The 18,228-nt window shown below is 46.0% G+C and overlaps 1 protein-coding gene across 4 annotated transcripts in view; it reads right to left on the bottom strand.

Annotated features, from left to right (window-relative positions):
* The window catches only part of LRCH1 (leucine rich repeats and calponin homology domain containing 1), a 758,040-nt gene that overhangs the window by 337,217 nt on the left and 402,595 nt on the right, over positions 1 to 18,228 (bottom strand). For all 4 annotated transcript variants that reach the window (XM_078657325.1, XM_078657324.1, XM_078657326.1 and 1 more), the window contains exon 5: positions 15,077 to 15,213. In XM_078657325.1, the coding sequence (XP_078513451.1) occupies positions 15,077 to 15,213 (137 nt within the window). The remainder of the gene's footprint in view (positions 1 to 15,076; positions 15,214 to 18,228) is intronic.

Below are 18,228 nucleotides of genomic sequence, written 5' to 3'. Positions count from 1 at the left end.
ATGGCCCCAAAACTAGAGGGCAGGGGTGAGGGCACACCCACGACACCAACAATGACAGACCTGGCAGACCGAACACATTTCACCGCCCCCGACAGAACCAGTGCCAACAGTCTGACTGCGACAACACTCGCGACTTTGCATAGGGCTGCCAAGGGCAAGGAAGGGATCCAGTCGAGCTCTATGTTGACCAGCAAGGCCCTTACGTCACCGCTAAGGTCCTAGGTACGAAGTCTCCATTTCTGGTAGACACTGGCGCGACACGTAGTGCGTTATCTAAACGACTGATTCCAAGGGCACCCTTGTCTGGCTCACACATAACATCAATAGGCTTTGATGGAACGCCCTCCACTAACCCTTTATCCGCACCGGTTTCCTTCGACTTGGACAGTAACCCCACTGACACGACGTTTCTGCTTTCCTCCAACACCCCCGATGCCATTATGGGTCTTGATTTACTAAAAGCATTTCCGAGCTACTATCAGGTGTTCACAGGACGGGGTTCGGGTCATCCTGTACGATAACCCGACCCTGCTCAGACATCATCATGCACTACACATGTCTTCCATCTCAGACGCTGACGCATCCTTACTTGACTCTCTACCTCTGTATCTGTGGGCTAAAACGGACGCTGATGTAGGACGAATGATGATTGATCCCGTGCGCATAACCGTCCGCCAAGATGCGATACTCCCAAAACTCCCACAATATCGGATATCGCCCGAAGGTGAGAAGGCATTGGTAATGATAATTCAGTCCTTGGTAGAGGCAGGAGTGGTAGAGGAAGTAGTCAGCAATATTTGCAACAGCCCCATCCTACCCATTGTGAAAAAGCAGGGCGAGGGAGATGAGAAAGCGTCCCGCTTCATCATCGACCTTCGAGAGGTCAACAAGGTAGTTCTACCCCAGTACCCTGTAGTCTCAGATATCGCCACCATTCTGACCCCGATTCCTTCCACAGCCACCTCCTTCACTGTAATTGACCTCAAAAACGCTTTCTTCTCCATCCCCATCCACCCGGACAGCCGCTACCTTTTCGGCTTCACGTTAAAATCCCGCTCATATAGATTCTGTAGAGCTCCCCAAGACTACACAGAAAGTCCCAGCATCTATAGCCAGGCCCTCAAGAGACAGCTGGACGCCGTTCAGCTACCGGAGGGAGTGGTGTTGATACAGTACGTCGATGACATCCTTTTGGCGGCCGACACCACTCCACTTGCAGTCACAGCCACCCTCTAACTCCTGCACTTCCTCGCGGAAAACGTCCACAAGGTCTCCAAAAAGAAGTTGCAATTCTGCCAACCCCAGGTCACCTACCTAGGCCACCTCTTGTCCAAAGATGGGAGAAAGCTTACACCTGATCGGATTCAGGCCATTCTGGAAACCCCGTCCCAAAGACCCAGAAACAAGTCCGCTCCCTGGTAGGCCTCACCTCCTTCTGCCGGCAGTGGTTGCCAAATTTCAGCCTCATTGTAAAGCCGCTACTTTCCCTACTAGCCAAAGATGTCCCCTTCCCACTCCCTTGGACCCCGAATGCCAATCGTCCTTCAAAGAACTTCGAGATGCCCTTTGTTCTGCACCAGTCCTAGGAACCCCCGATTACACAAAGCCCTTCTCTCTCTACACTCACGAAAGGGAGGGGTGCGCTTTGTCTGTCCTGACTCAAACCATTGGCCCCAAGCAACGACCATGTGCCTATTTCTCTGCCACCCTTGACCCCGTAGCGAGAGCCTTGCCTGCCTGCCTTCGAGCCGTAGCTGCCGCTGCTGTCTCTATCCGACAGAGTGAGGGGATCGTACTCTCGAATTCCCTCACGGTATTAGTGCCCCATGCTGTTGACACCCTCTTGAACCAGACCAAGACGCAACACCTGACTAGCGCCCGACTGACTGGATATGAACTGACTCTGCTTGCACCCCACATCACGCTGAAAAGATGCACCAAGCTGAACCCAGCCCCTTTGTTGCCCCTGCCCGAAAACGACCCGAACGTCCCCCCTATACATGACTGTGTGACCCTCACAGACGAGCAGACTAGGAGTAGAGTTGACCTCCGAGACACCTCCTTCATGGACCCTGACGGAGAGCTATGGGTAGACGGTTCTTGCATAAAACTCCCCGACGGCACCACCTCAGCTGCCTATGCAGTTACCACAGCCCAAACCGTAGTTGAAACTGCCCGCATCGCGCAGCGATCCGCCCAGGCGGCAGAGCTGATTGCCCTCACGCGAGCATGTATTATAGCGACAGGGACAACTGCAAACATTTACACGGACAGCCAGTACGCCTTCGGAGTGGTTCACCATTTTGGACTTTTATGGAGGGAGAGGGGATTCCTGACGTCCCACGGCACGCCCATCCTCCACGGAGATTTAGTCTCCGCCCTGATTGAAGCAGTTCTCCTTCCCAAACGATTAGCGGTAATCAAATGTCAGGCACACAAGAAGGTGACAGACTTAGTCGGACAGGGAAACGCGTTGGCCGACATCACTGCCCGAACCACAGCTGAGAATAGGACAACGACACGTATGTATGTGACCAGGTCACAAGCAGAAAAATGGACTGACGTTAGGGAAACGATTAGGGACATCCAGATGGCCAGCTCACCACACGAATTGACCGAATGGGCACGGGTGGGATTGAAAGACGAGGAAGGCTGCTGGCGGATGAAGGACACCAACAAATGGTTGCTACCCAATTCATACTTGATCCCCATACTGACTATGGCACACTCCCCCGCACACATAGGATCTGCCCCCATGATCGAACTCATCTCCAGGGTTTGGCACAACGACAAGATTCCCGACTCAGCCAGACGCCTGGTCCAGCAATGCCTTATCTGTTTGCAACACAACCCTGGGAAAGGAACTGTGGTACCCCGGGGAGGGTTTGGGGTCCCCGACCATCCTTTTGAGGTCCTCCAGATGGACTACATCCAACTAGAAAGATGCCAAAGCCTGAAGTATGTATTGGTCATTGTGTGTGCTTTCAGCAAATGGGTAGAAGCCTATCCAACCCGTGATAACACTGCCATGACCACTGCCAAGGTACTGCTGAAAGAGTTTTTCCCTCGCTACGGTCTTTGTCGAATTCTATGGAGCGACAACGGCCCCCACTTCATAGCTGAAGTTATCCAACTAATCTTGAAAGGGTTGGGTGTAAAACAGAGGTTTCATGCAGTTTTTCACTCCCAATCTGCTGGCTTAGTTGAGCGACACAACGCCACACTGAAACTAAAACCGTCAAAGATAGTGGCCACCACGGGACTTAAATGGCCAGATGCCCTCCCACTGGCGTTGCTATCGATGCGCTCCACTCCCACTAAGCACCATTTGACCCCCTACGAGGTTGTATTTGGGCGACCGATGAACCTCTGGACTGCCCCTAAACCGACCTCCATTCACGACGTCCCGGACGTCCTACTGTCTAATTACTTGTGCAAATTGACTAAAACATTGTCTATCATTCATCAGCAGGTGCAGCAGGCCATCCCCGATGCTTCCAGGGGTCCGGGTCACGATATCCAACCGGGAGATTATGTGCTGATCCGGAATTTCCAACGGACAAAGAGTCTGGAACCCCGGTGGACGGGCCCCTGGCAAGTACTGATTACCACCCGAACGGCTCTTCGAGTGGAGGGGAAGCGACACTGGCTACACACGCACCACTGTAAGAAGGTCTCCTCGACCCTGACCACAACAGAAAACGTCAGCACCCAAGAAGAACTGCTGGACAAAGACCGGCCATCATTGAACTGTTATCCTGATATCGAGGCACTCGAACTTGCAAAATTCTCTGATCCCACTGTACCATCCAGGGAAGGGTATTACCTGCGTCGAAAGGAGGGAGCTTCGGCTAAGTAGACCACAGACTAAGTTGAATCTCAGAACGGTAGCCTAAACACAACCAAGGGTTACCCGAAAAGAGGCTAAACGAAGTCAGCGGTTCTGCCCACTACCGAGCACCTTGAAGATGATGGAAGCGCCAGATAAGAAGACAACGGAAGCAACAGGAAATACCCGTTATCGGAATCCAAAGACTGACAGTATACACAAATCGAAGACAATTGTTCTTTTCATTGTCCTCCTCTTTTGCCTCCTCCTCATGACTTCTTTATGGATCATGGAAGAGAGCGCACCCGCTCATCGGATATTGCTGACCACTGCACAGCCAACTACTACGAAGGAGCATCACCTGATCTCCCTTTCGCCTCAGCTCCGAGAAAGGCGTAAGGAGTTCTGGAACAATTCCTTCGTGCAACTGTTGCACCAACACAACCTTGCCGCCAACGCCACAAACTGCTGGATCTGCGGGTTGCTCCCGCATGCCACCGGACACTCCATCCCTTTCATCCCTTCCCCTTTCTCAGTTCACGGTTCTTGCCTTGCCTGGTTGACCCTCTTGCAAGAGAGCTACAGGGACAACGCCACTTCTGGTCAGACAGTGTCGCACTTCTACCACGGGTTCTGGCTGAACAAAACCGGAAGGACTTCTGCTCCCTTTTGTCCTTTGACCTCTGGCTCCTCCTTCCAGATGGACATCCCTGCTAAGGAACGAGTCGAAATGCAGGTGTTCCATAATCCAGCCAGACCCACCTTCTCCTACTTACGGAAACGAACTGCTGCCACTCTGACGGTGGCTCTGTCTGTTATCAATGTCACGGGCCTCGTGTGCCTCGAAGGCTTGGGAACACAGCCGGTGGGTCACAGCTCCTGCCACATCACCAGAACATTGGACGCCATCGATCCCCCCTCCTTTGTTGCTTCTCCGAATATGTACTTTGTTTGCGGCACCAAAGCCTACACTTGGCTTCCAAAAAGCTGGGGGGGTACCTGCTACGTCGCCTTCGTTCTCCCTCCAACGTACGTGGCCCCAGCAAACAACCACAGACAGAAGCGCGCAAAAGACATTGAACAAGCCGACTCCACTGGAGCACAGTTCTTGGATGCAGTGAAAGGACTGGTTCCTCTGTGGGGCCCAATGGCAAACAGCCGCGCCATCCGCCACCTGACCCAGGCAGTAGAAACAACCATGAACATCACGGCTGGCATCCTCACTAACAATACGGCCGAACTTCAGGCAGTCCGCCTGGTGGCTCTTCAGAACCTCTAATAAAAGAGAGAGGGACCCAAAACCAAAGGGATAGGGTGCCAAGAATCGACTTTATGTCAAAATAGATTTCCCTTTGGGCACATTAGGTATGAGGACATCAACTTCACTGTCACACAATCGGACAACAAATATACACATAAGAGAAAAAATATTTTTTCCCCCCAAACCACATAAACTAAGAGCAATGCATAAGCTACAAAATTATGAAATAACGGTAATTTCCAGATAGCACAGTTTATTTATACATAAAATTAATAAAAACAAATTAAGATCACAATAAAATTGGGAACACAGAAAATATACCAGAAATGAATCAGACCATCAATACATCTTAATCAGATTCAAACACAAAATCAGGGAGGTATGCACAATTCCTAGATCAAATATTAATAGTACTATCCCTCTATTTTATTTCAACGCGTTTCGACGGACAGTTGGAATATCGCCGTCTTCATCAGGAAGTATATACTGTATTCCCAAGATATCTGAAATTACATAAAATATGTCTTAGAAACTACCTAGGACATAATTCAGAACTACACTGTACATCAAGCATACCGAAATGACAATTTTTGTGCAAACCCGCTATTGCTCTTAACATCATGACCATTTAACCACAATGAGACAAATAACATCAATAAAACATAATGTTGATAACATCATAGACACACACATTTTGATCATCATCTTCATTTCATTATTACATCAGTATATCGTATTACGTTAATGCCTTTTAATTTTTAAATATAAACTTCATTATGGCATTATTCCTTCGTTCAACCTGGTTCATCTTGGATGCTACCTGGTAGTTTATTGTTACCAGTGTACTATATTTTTTCTATTATTGAACAGGGGTATATATCTCTCCATCACCTCCATATTCCACAATGTACCCACTAAATATACAAGATCACTAACCTCGAATGCCGAGATATTCACTGAAATAAGGAGGTTGGTTGACTCCTATCTGGAACAAGGCTTCCACTTAGTGATAAAATACCAGGGAAGCTGCTCAAACACTGCAGGAGAATATAGATAGAAGCCCTCTTATTCCAATACTCACAGCTCTAACATAGGACCATACACTTTATCCTAAGCTCGCGAGGTCACTATTATGCAATCGATGTAGTAGGAAAGTACTTACATCAAGAGTAAAAAGAATATGAATATCTTTCCAAAATAAGACGAATTGTTTATTCAGTAGGTAAACTACCTGTAAGATAAGATAGACATATCACTTCAATTATTTTGATATCTTATTTATTTGGACAATGCATCCACTAGCAGAGTTCACTACCGAATACTCACACAGAGTGTATTTGGGATCCAAGGTACTCGCGGTAAAAATCGCAATTCAGCAGCACATAGCCATATATCTGCGACGCAGTTGCAAGAAACACTGAAAAACGAGAATTAAATTAGCTTAAACCGTGTTTTAGTCTTTAAAGTTTCAGCGTGTCTCACGGACTGTTTTTGATCTAGCCACCATTACTTACATCAGTGATTTCTTTTCCTTAGTTAGTCTACTAGCTGCATACGTTTTCCAGGCCTTTTTTGGGATTTCAATAGATCCTCAAGCCGCCTCTATGCAACGAAATAAAAAATATACAGCCGCACTTATTTTCACACATTTTATCTAGAGGGAGGAGGTGGAAATCCCTTTCCCAACAGGTGCATAAACATACCGTGAATGTATTACTGCTCGCATACCACGGGTAATCTGCTCGTCTCCGTGTGATTAAATAATACACACGTATTCCGGGCCTTTTGTATGGATATTCAAATGAATCCTTCAGCCGCCTCTATAGAGCAAAGATAAAAACGCAACCGAACTTGTTTTAATATATGCCCGGTATAACGCAGCAGTGAAAGTCGCCGTTGTTATCCATGCATACACATACCGTGAAATATGCTGCTGTGCGCGTCCCGCGAGTAACCTGTCGTCTCCGAATGGAAGCTCCGACACACGCCACTGGCCGGCTTATATTCCAGTTAGCGCGCCATTTCCAATGCTAGGGCCCACTCCCAAAACATAGAGGAAGGACACCCAGTAGTCCAGAGCACCATCCGGACTACAGCCTGCATAGACCTAAACATAGGTTCACACTAAGCCGTGCATATCGCCGAGCATCAAAAAAATGTGATACTACGGCTCCATGCATTTGTTTTAAATATGTACGTAGCCATTGACGGACCACAATACTCGCGCACGTGTGTCTAAGAGTATAGATTTCTATTTATATCTATAATTATACACACTCCCGCGCTCCTCTTGTAGGGATCTTATGTAGACACGTAATGTAGACACACAAGAGGATAGAGACCCCCATTGTGCCACAAATATATCGATTCTCCTTGAGGCCATCGGCACTTAATAAAACTAGTGCCTTCAAAATTACTATTTACAGTCAGAGTCCATGATATTACTACAGGACAATGCACACAATTATTATCTCAGATTTACACATACGGATAAGGAAGGGGCGGATTGCAGAGGCAACCAACTACTTGCCACCAATTATCCTATCCCATTCTTCCCGAGAATTAAGTCCATGTCTAACTGTGTTAAGGAAGGATATATACCACTGTTCTCTGTTTTTACGGGCATTTGTCAGATTTCCACCTCTTTTTCCTATTTTTACCCTCTCCAATATGAACCACTTGAACTCATTTTCACCATGCTGTTTTTCCAAAAAATGGGAAACAATAGGGGCAGTAATCTTTTTTGTTTTAACCGCAGATCTATGTTCCTGGAGACGCGTCCTCACTTCCCTGCCTGTTTCACCCACATAGCAGAGCCCGCAAGGGCACTCCAGTAGATAAATTACACTCTTGCTTCTGCAGTTATTGTGAGTCTTACATTTGACAGTTTTTTCATTACAGGTAATTTCAGCTGCCACAATGCATTGTTCACAGATATTACACATCCCACATTTCGTGGTACCTACTACCTTTGTATTGTCTAGTGTTCTCTGAGTGTCCACTGATTCCTCTTTGTAAGTATGCACTAGTAAGTCACGCAGGTTTTTATTCTTTTTGAATGCAAAGAGAGGTTTTTCTAAGGCATTCTCCTCTTCGTGATTCAAAATATGCCAATGTTTGTTTACCACATTCTTAATTTGGTTGCTTATATTCGAAAATTTACTCACAAACACTACCTTTTTTAACGGGCTTTTTTCTTTCTTAGTGTTCTGTACCAAGGCTTCCCGGTCATAGAACCTTGCTCTCTTCAATGAGTGTGATAACAATTTTTTAGGGTAGCCCCTCTCTTTGAACTTCTTCTTCAAAATTTCTGCATGTTTATGGTAATCATTAATGTCAGAACAATTCCTCCGCAAGCGCAGGAATTGGCTAAAAGGTATATTCTCTCTCTGCGATTTGGGGTGGAAGCTTGAAAAATGGAGAAGGGTGTTTTTCGCCATTGGTTTAGTATACAGTTCCACTGATAGCACACCCTCGGAGTTCTTAATGGAAATGTCCAGAAAGTCCACTTTTGTGGTACTATATGTGGAAGTGAATTTGAGATTCGGGTCACCCAAGTTAATCCAGCACAGAAACTCATCCAACATCTCAATAGTACCTTCCCAAATAAAAAAGATATCATCTATGTAGCGGTACCAGCCCGCTACATTTTCAAAGAAAGGGGCCATCTCATTCTCAATATGTTTGGACTCAAAGTGCCCTACATATAGGCAGGCCAGACTTGGGGCACAGGTGGCCCCCATGCTGGTACCTTTCAATTGCCTAAAGTATTCATTTTTAAAGAGGAAAACATTGTTTGTCAAGATGAGGCGTACACAATCAACAATAAAATCTATGTTTGCTCCATCAAGATTGTGGTTAGATAGAAGGTCATATATGACCTCAACCGTATCTGCCTGGGGGATATTGGTGTAAAGAGACTCAATGTCCAAAGTGACAAGACACTGAGTCTCTTCACAGAATGGTAATCCTTCCACAAGGGAAATAATATGGGCTGAGTCTCTCACATAGGATTTAAGATTATAAACCAAAGGCCTCAAAAAATGATCTACATATTTACTTAAGGGCTCAAGTAGGGAGTCGATACTACTAACAATGGGCCTCATAGGGGGATTTTGCCTATGCTTGTGAACTTTAGGGAGGCCATAGATGGCAGGGGTCTTTGGCTCTATAACTAAGGAAAAGAAATCACTGATGTAAGTAATGGTGGCTAGATCAAAAACAGTCCGTGAGACACGCTGAAACTTTAAAGACTAAAACACGGTTTAAGCTAATTTAATTCTCGTTTTTCAGTGTTTCTTGCAACTGCGTCGCAGATATATGGCTATGTGCTGCTGAATTGCGATTTTTACCGCGAGTACCTTGGATCCCAAATACACTCTGTGTGAGTATTCGGTAGTGAACTCTGCTAGTGGATGCATTGTCCAAATAAATAAGATATCAAAATAATTGAAGTGATATGTCTATCTTATCTTACAGGTAGTTTACCTACTGAATAAACAATTCGTCTTATTTTGGAAAGATATTCATATTCTTTTTACTCTTGATGTAAGTACTTTCCTACTACATCGATTGCATAATAGTGACCTCGCGAGCTTAGGATAAAGTGTATGGTCCTATGTTAGAGCTGTGAGTATTGGAATAAGAGGGCTTCTATCTATATTCTCCTGCAGTGTTTGAGCAGCTTCCCTGGTATTTTATCACTAAGTGGAAGCCTTGTTCCAGATAGGAGTCAACCAACCTCCTTATTTCAGTGAATATCTCGGCATTCGAGGTTAGTGATCTTGTATATTTAGTGGGTACATTGTGGAATATGGAGGTGATGGAGAGATATATACCCCTGTTCAATAATAGAAAAAATATAGTACACTGGTAACAATAAACTACCAGGTAGCATCCAAGATGAACCAGGTTGAACGAAGGAATAATGCCATAATGAAGTTTATATTTAAAAATTAAAAGGCATTAACGTAATACGATATACTGATGTAATAATGAAATGAAGATGATGATCAAAATGTGTGTGTCTATGATGTTATCAACATTATGTTTTATTGATGTTATTTGTCTCATTGTGGTTAAATGGTCATGATGTTAAGAGCAATAGCGGGTTTGCACAAAAATTGTCATTTCGGTATGCTTGATGTACAGTGTAGTTCTGAATTATGTCCTAGGTAGTTTCTAAGACATATTTTATGTAATTTCAGATATCTTGGGAATACAGTATATACTTCCTGATGAAGACGGCGATATTCCAACTGTCCGTCGAAACGCGTTGAAATAAAATAGAGGGATAGTACTATTAATATTTGATCTAGGAATTGTGCATACCTCCCTGATTTTGTGTTTGAATCTGATTAAGATGTATTGATGGTCTGATTCATTTCTGGTATATTTTCTGTGTTCCCAATTTTATTGTGATCTTAATTTGTTTTTATTAATTTTATGTATAAATAAACTGTGCTATCTGGAAATTACCGTTATTTCATAATTTTGTAGCTTATGCATTGCTCTTAGTTTATGTGGTTTGGGGGGAAAAAATATTTTTTCTCTTATGTGTATATTTGTTGTCCGATTGTGTGACAGTGAAGTTGATGTCCTCATACCTAATGTGCCCAAAGGGAAATCTATTTTGACATAAAGTCGGCTCTTCAGAACCGCCTTGTTCTAGATGTGGTTCTAGCTGACCGAGGAGCATGCCGCCTCATTGGGTCCAGCTGTTGCACCTACGTGCCAGATAACTCGCCCTCAGTCTACAAAGCAATCGAACACCTCCACAGACTTTCCTCAGAGGTTCACCAGGAACAGGAAGGATGGTCGCTTGGAAGCTGGTTTTGGGGCACCTTCAAGGACTGGGGATGGAGGTTATTCACATTTATATTGATACCGGTCGTAATATTGTGTGGGTGTTGCCTAGGTATTCAATGTTTGCCACCTCTGTGTTCGCTCATTGCTAACTGCATGTGCCCTAAGACTTCGGACTTCAAAACTGAACACATGAAAGCATTGTATGACCTCGAAATAAGAAATATAATGGGGATTGACGTAAATTGACAAGCTGGCTAGATATGTTAAAAAGGGAGGACTGTTAAAATCTAGATTGTGGCGTAAACATTATCGGCGCCATCTTGTCCCCTTTCAGATCCATGCGTGCGCGTAAGCAGCAGCCATTTTGAATGCCATGACCCCACTGCCGATAGCCAGCGCGTCTCACCCCCTCACACCCCGGCTTCGCAAGCACACCCCCCCCCCTCTTTTTCGACAGCCCCGGCCTCTCCTGCTTGGCCCTAAACGCACCTCCAGCGTGACCCTGCCTCCGAGCCACATCCCACGCTGAACCCCCTCACACCCTTTCATCTCATTCATGAAACAGGCCCCTTTGATAACCTCTTCCTCCTTGCCCGATTGTTCGGCCCGACCCCAGGCCCTCACTTAGCCCAACAGATGCGGTTTATTGCCTCTACAGTAGGACCTCGCCTCACTTCAAAGGAGCGGGGATTAATCAATGCCCTCACACCCCTAGAACCGATCGATTACCCGCATTTCTGTTCCCAGCGGAATACCCAGCTGCGCGATAGCCAGCATGCTGAGATTAGGGGTGGGGACTCCTACTGTAGATATGTGTGGGAGCGGACCTGAACCGGGGATTCCAAAGACGCCTTTCTCCGGACTTCAAAGCATTACTAAGAAATGTGTTGCATGTAATAAAGTAATAAACCAGTGTATAAGAGGCCAGGCCTCAGAGATGTCGAGAGAGCACCTCGAGAAGATACCCTGTTGTCTGATTTGACGTGTTCTGTTCCGTCGGAAATAAACTCCTGTTTCCTGCCTTCCAGTCTCCAGCGCCTGCCTCTTTATTTGGGTAATCGTGAGTTGGGTGAGAAGCGGCTAACGCCGGGCAAACCTAGAAAAGGGGTAAACGACCTGATCTGCCTGAACCCTTTTTCCACACCCGCCTCTGCTAGGTTGTGGATTCCTTGTCTGGGTTTGTGCGTGACAGGACTGGAGGATTCCAGGAGACAGGCTTGGGCTGCCCGGTGGTGAATAGGGAGATCTGCATCCAAGATGGGAGAGAGGAGTTGCACCTGGGACCTGAATAGAGCTGGGACTTCCCTCTACAATGCTGGCTCCACCCCCTGTGGTGTGTCTGATGTCTCTGCCCTGCACACTGATAGAAGAGAAGGAAGACTGTCAACAAAGTGCTCCTGGCCTGTACTTGCCTTCCACAATGCTGGCTCCACCTCCTGTGGGGCGTCTGATGTGCCTGCCCTGTGCTGTGTAAGGAAAGGAGAAGTCTGGTAAACAGAGTGCTTCAGAACTGGCTTGAACTGGGCACAGGCCCCTCTCCCCTCAGAGAACAAAGGATTTTTGGGTTTAAGTATTGCGACCCTGAGCCCATGAAATTAGATCACTCCTGGAACTGACAAAAAGAAACCTCTGCTGAGGAGAAGAAATCTGAAGAAACTGAGGAGAGACTATTCCCAAGCTGAAGTGGTGCTTGGGGGATTGGCCTGCAGTGGTTGCCTGGCTGCCTAGAGAGGAGAAAGGACTTTGTGGCGTTTACCTTTGCTTTCAACTTGTGCTAAAAAAATCTCCAAGGGCTTGGAAGAGAGCTTGCCCCCTGACCGAAGTCCCAGGACCAGTGGACATCACCAGCCTTTGTCAATTGCTGCTGTCCCAGTAGCTACAGAGGCAGGGAGCTGTGACCGACTCTCACGACAGGCCCGGTGTCCTGTTGGCACCGCACTGAGCAACGTCCGCCTCGAACAAAGCAAGCTCTGCGCTAACCGACTCCGTCTCGACACCGTCAACGAGCCGTAGCCTGCATCGCGACTGGAAGGACACCGCAATGTGCAACGCCTCGCTACACCAACTCGAACTGGTCTGACCGATGCGTCACTGCTGCTGACTTCGAGTCCTGTGACCGCACCAGAGTTGGGCACCGCCTCGCACACTTCGAGACACACCGCCCGACTCGCACCGCTGTCCGGACTGACCGACGGCAGCTCCCGAACTCCAGCTCGAACGCCGCACGTAAAGCTGGAAGCAACACAACGAGCATCGTCCGCCCCGAACAATGCCAGCTCTGAGATCACCGACGCCATCAACGAGCCATAGCCTGCACCGCGATGGAAGGGACACCGTGACCTGCAACGCTTTCTTTTTGTACACCGCGACGATCCCCGGAACCGGCTCGCACATCCGTGCCGGCCGCCTCAAGGAAAAGGTACTGTGTTTGAGTCTGTCGACATTTGAGTGGGCCCGGACCGCCGCGGTCCGCTGGATTTGTTAGACGCTGTGTTCTTTCAGCACGCTGTAGACGGACAAGGCTACCGACACGCACAGAACTTTTATTTACACCGTTTTAACCAGAACTCTTAAAATTTGATAGTACTGTGGATTCTTTTTGTCGTTTATTGGTCTTGTGGTAACTCTATATAAAGTATAACTTATTTTTGATACAAAACCTGGTGTGGTGTCCATTTGTAGTGTTGTCACTGGGTTACTGTATGTATTCACAAATGCTTAACTTATATCGCCTCTGAACTAGCCTTGACTGCTCACGCCATGCCGCCTAGAGGGTGAGCAGGGGTTATTTTAAGAGGGTAATTCCCTTGCCCTGACTAGAGGAGAGGGTCCCTGCTTGTCAAAAGTACCTACCTGTGCCAACCAGAGACCTCCAATTCTAACAGGGGTGGTGTGCTTGTGTGTCTGTGACGGTAAAGAACATGTGCACCATTGTAAAAGCTCCATGTGCGGGAAGTGTGAAGTGCTGCTGAACAAGTTGTACATACCCTCTGTGTGTGAGGGAAGCATGCACACTGCTGTTGCCACATGTGCTGTATCTACTCTGCGAGTAAGGGGAACTTGCACTATTGCTGATTATTATTTCCCTGTGCTGTGAAGCGTGGCATAATCTTTTCACTGACAAAAAAGCCAAAACTATTGGCATTGCCAATGCTTACTTACTAATGAGATGTTCCTTGCTGATAATCGTTGATGGCACAGAAAACATATCAGAAGTACCCGGAGTGTCATTTACTCCGGTGGCATTGATGTCAGAAGAAACAGTTTCAGGCCTTATTTTGTTTGTGGTATTTTAATGGCTTTATATAGCACAGCCAAGTGTACTTACAGCAAATTAAGAGAGCGCAGGAGCAAGCAAACCTGACGCCAAGAAAGGGCAGAACAGCAGCACCCCAGGGATACACTGGGAGTAAAAATGGGGAGGGAGTGTTCTTGCTATCATACGCTTGTCAGGCATTTGGACTGAACTGTCGCCTGAACGGGAGTGCCAGTAGGAAATTAAACAAGCACTGGCAAAGCCAAATGGTCCAGCGCTGGTGGCTGACCTTTTTTTGGCTTTGCCAATGCTTATTTTATTTTTTGTATGAAGGCACGCATGCATATATAAACAGAAGCATTGCCTATAAGCCAATAGATATATACATTCAGAGGGAGCAAGGGCGGTATAGGTGGGACAATGAAAGGTTAAGTTGGAGGTGAATGATAATGATGGAGAAAGTGATACAGAGGAGGCAAACGAGCCATTAGAAAGCAGGAGGAGGCAACTGCAGCGCGCATGGCCTCTGACCTCATGCCAGAGACAGGACTGAGAGGAGATCGGAGTCAGCAGAAAGCAGGATCTGCATAGAATACACACTAAATACAGAAATATCATGTGGATACATTTAGTATCTGAATAAGAGGTCAGAACCGGGAGGATTGGATTGAAAGTGAGAGCTAAGGTATGCACACAGGCTGCCCTATAATAACAGACAAACGCGTGCTGAACTAAGGCAGCTAATTAGCTCGCTGAGCTTTGAGGAGTCCGTCTTTTGAGACTGCTTTAGAAGTTTCGTTAATTAGTCTCGGACAACCTACATACAGTCATCATTTTCTTACAGAGGCAAAACAAACAAAGCTTTCTTCCCCTAACCTCACCCCATTCATAATGAGTACATGCAAAGTTACAAAGTGCTTACCTGTGCTGGCGGGGACCGCAGGGGGTTGTTCTCTAGCACCAAAACCTGTAACTGTGTCAGCCTTAGGAAACACATGGGGATGGCCAGAACCTTATTGCAGGAAAAGTCGAATTTAACTAAAGGAAGCTCTACCAATTCTAAAAAAGAAAAAAGAACAACGATTGATGAGTATAATGCACAGTTGCATATAATTGGTCTCATAAATAAAAATACTCTAGATGAACTTATCAGAAATTATTTCAAACGAGTCCATTCAATGAAAAACTAATGCTGGCACGAAGGATAGACATTACAGTGAGTAGTGATGACCAAAAAACATATGGAAAAAGCAAACTATAGAAATCGTCCCTTTTTAGCAAATTGACTGGACTTTCTTTCAACCGATCAGTAAAAGGCCCATTCTGTTTTGATGCTGGCAAACCAATGTTGTTGTGGGTCGCCCAAGGAAGAGCTGCATGCGACTAGCTTGTGGGCTGACAATGGTATCAGCATAGTGAGTGAAATCTGGAGTTTTGAGAGTAGGGGATAGTACCCCTGGTTCATGTTCTGTGGCATTAATTAGCACATATCCCATTCTGGCAACAAATTGTCATTCCTAATTCCACCAAGAAGCCTTTTTACCATATCCAACTACTGTCTCCAACTAGCCTTTATTAAGGCCAACAAGCTGCCATCCTATTTCTTTTCTTTTATGTTTCAGGAGGCATATGTACTAAAAATGTGGTTGCAAAAAGCTGTTTTTTTACTGAGTTTTTGCAACCAAAAATGATCTCGTGTACTGACCTATGTACTAATAGGTCAAATCATAAAATAGTGATTTGGAGGGGGTCGCAGAAAGACCTGCCTAATGAATATTGATTAGTCAAATCACAAATTGCAACTCTCTCCGAATAGCAGCCAAAACAAAAATGGCGACCGGCAAGGGTCAATAAACCACCACGTCTGTGTGGATGCATTTCAAAACGTAAAAGTTTTTTTTTTAAACATTTTTTTTAAAGCAGCCCGATTTCATTAAAGGAAATGGGACTGCTTTTTTAAACAACATTTTTTTCGTGTTTTGAAAAATGTCATTGAGAGTTGACTGAGGGGCCCCTGAGCCACTGCCCACTCTCCTTGAAAATGCTACTCCAATATGCAAAGGGGAAGGGCTCCTAACCCTTTTACAAATGAGTTGTCACCCCAGCTTGGGAGTCTGTAAGTTATCAATGGTTTCGGAATTATGGATGAAAACTATTGATACATAGGGTACTGGTTCGGTATTTGAAAGGGATGCCCAAAGCACGCCCCTGCCAATGACCAAAACGGTAAGCCGTTTTAAATACATTTTACGATTTGAAACACGTTTTCCATATCGTGAAATGTGTTTGTTCATTTAAGAAACCTTTTTATCCAACTCCAACCCTCTGATTTACAAGTTTACGACTAGTGGCGGCTCCTCCGTAATGTCAGAGGACCGTCGCCCCTCTGCTGAAAAGAGGAAAAATAAAATGATAATAAAAGCTTTTTATTATCATTTTATTTTTGCCTAGCAGCTGATGACTCGAAGCTTCAGCATGGCGGGGCCAGGCAATCCTGTTGAAGAGGCATGGCAGGGAGATGAGTGGTGAGCATATGTGTTTGGCCGACTGTCCTAGGCCGGCCAAACAAACATGCACACTTATGTTTCTCCAACCCGGTTCCGTTGCACAGCCAGGTTGGAATTACAACCCAGGCTCCATTGCACTTTCTGAGCGGCAAACGAAGCTGCTCAGACCAATCCCATCACTTTTCTCATGCTGGGAAGAACATTCCCTGAATGAGAGAAGCACTAGGATCTTGCATCTAGGAGCCTGCGCCGTCGGAGCCCAGGATCGAAGGAGGGAAGGAACGTGACGGCTGTTGGAGCGACAAGTAAGTGTGGTTTTAATAATTTTTTGTTGTGTGTTAAGTTTTTGGTTTTATTCCCTCCCTTCCCACTACTAAGCAATAAAAGCAGCCGACACTGTTTACGACCAGTAAAAAGCTTAGTACATCTGGCACCTAAAGTGTGAATAAGGCCTGTGGAAGGAAAACAGTTGAAGCAGTGCTGGCACCAGCTGGACAACAGTAGGAGCAAAAATGAAGTCAGCAGTCATGGTGAATCCACCTGATAGAAACAGCATGTAGGCGAGATGAAAAATTGGAGATGATTTGGTCTGTAAACAGTTAATGGAGGGAAACGTGATGGTTGTGGCAGGCAACAACATGTACAGGACTAAACCCCTGCACATACAACTAAAAAGGCAGCCATGGAGAGCACCGATTGAGATAAAAGCTGTGAGAGGAATACCAGTGAAAGTAGATATATGTACAACCTCAGGAAGCAGGGGTAGATGGGGGATGTGCTCTGTCGAGCCTTATACAACTGTGTATTAAGAGGTACTACAGGCCCTAAGCTAGGAGGTATTAGACAAAGCATACTGGGTAAATGTGGCTGTGCCATGCAGTTATGGTCATTAACAGGAGGGAGTTCTGATTGGTGCTTGAGTGGGCTTTGCCACTTACATGTACAATCAGACACAGTGGATGTTTACTACAGGCAAAGGGAAGGATAAGAAGAGAATAAGTAGCTTATCTGTCTAGACCGATGAGTGGCCTCGTGATGAGACGTTTGGTCAAGTAAAGAGATGTAAGTGTTGAAGGGAAGTGACTACCCCACACAAGGGGGTTCCAAAGTAATATACGTCTATGTGTTACAAGGAAGAAGAGGTCTTGAACAACAATTCACAGGAAATTGAATTTGAAAGAAGTATGCATGGGCTAGTTAGGAACAGCCATCACTGCGATAATAACCTGTTTGATATCAGAGTGGGAGTAACTTTTAGCACTTAGATTATCCTAGGGAATCTCCTGGGGGACAAGCTGTAACAAGTTAGCACATTAGGGAGATTACGCTCTGTCTCTAGGCATACAGTGACTGCAGCCAAAAGGTCAGCACCTCTCACTGCCTCAAGACAGACTGGACTTGAAGCTGCTTTAGTGTGTGAAACGGTCTGTTTGATATGTGGGACTCAAGGCATTACCTCCTCGTCCTGTCTCCCCGTCCCATTCCGGATACGTGAGCAGCTGGTCTGCTCCACAGAAACCCCTACCTAGCTGAGCTGTTTGCACTTCCCCCTATGATGATGTCACTA

The sequence above is a fragment of the Lissotriton helveticus genome, chromosome 8, assembly GCF_964261635.1.
Source record: "Lissotriton helveticus chromosome 8, aLisHel1.1, whole genome shotgun sequence".
Taxonomy (NCBI): domain Eukaryota; kingdom Metazoa; phylum Chordata; class Amphibia; order Caudata; family Salamandridae; genus Lissotriton; species Lissotriton helveticus.
This window is presented reverse-complemented; position numbering and strand designations above follow the sequence as displayed.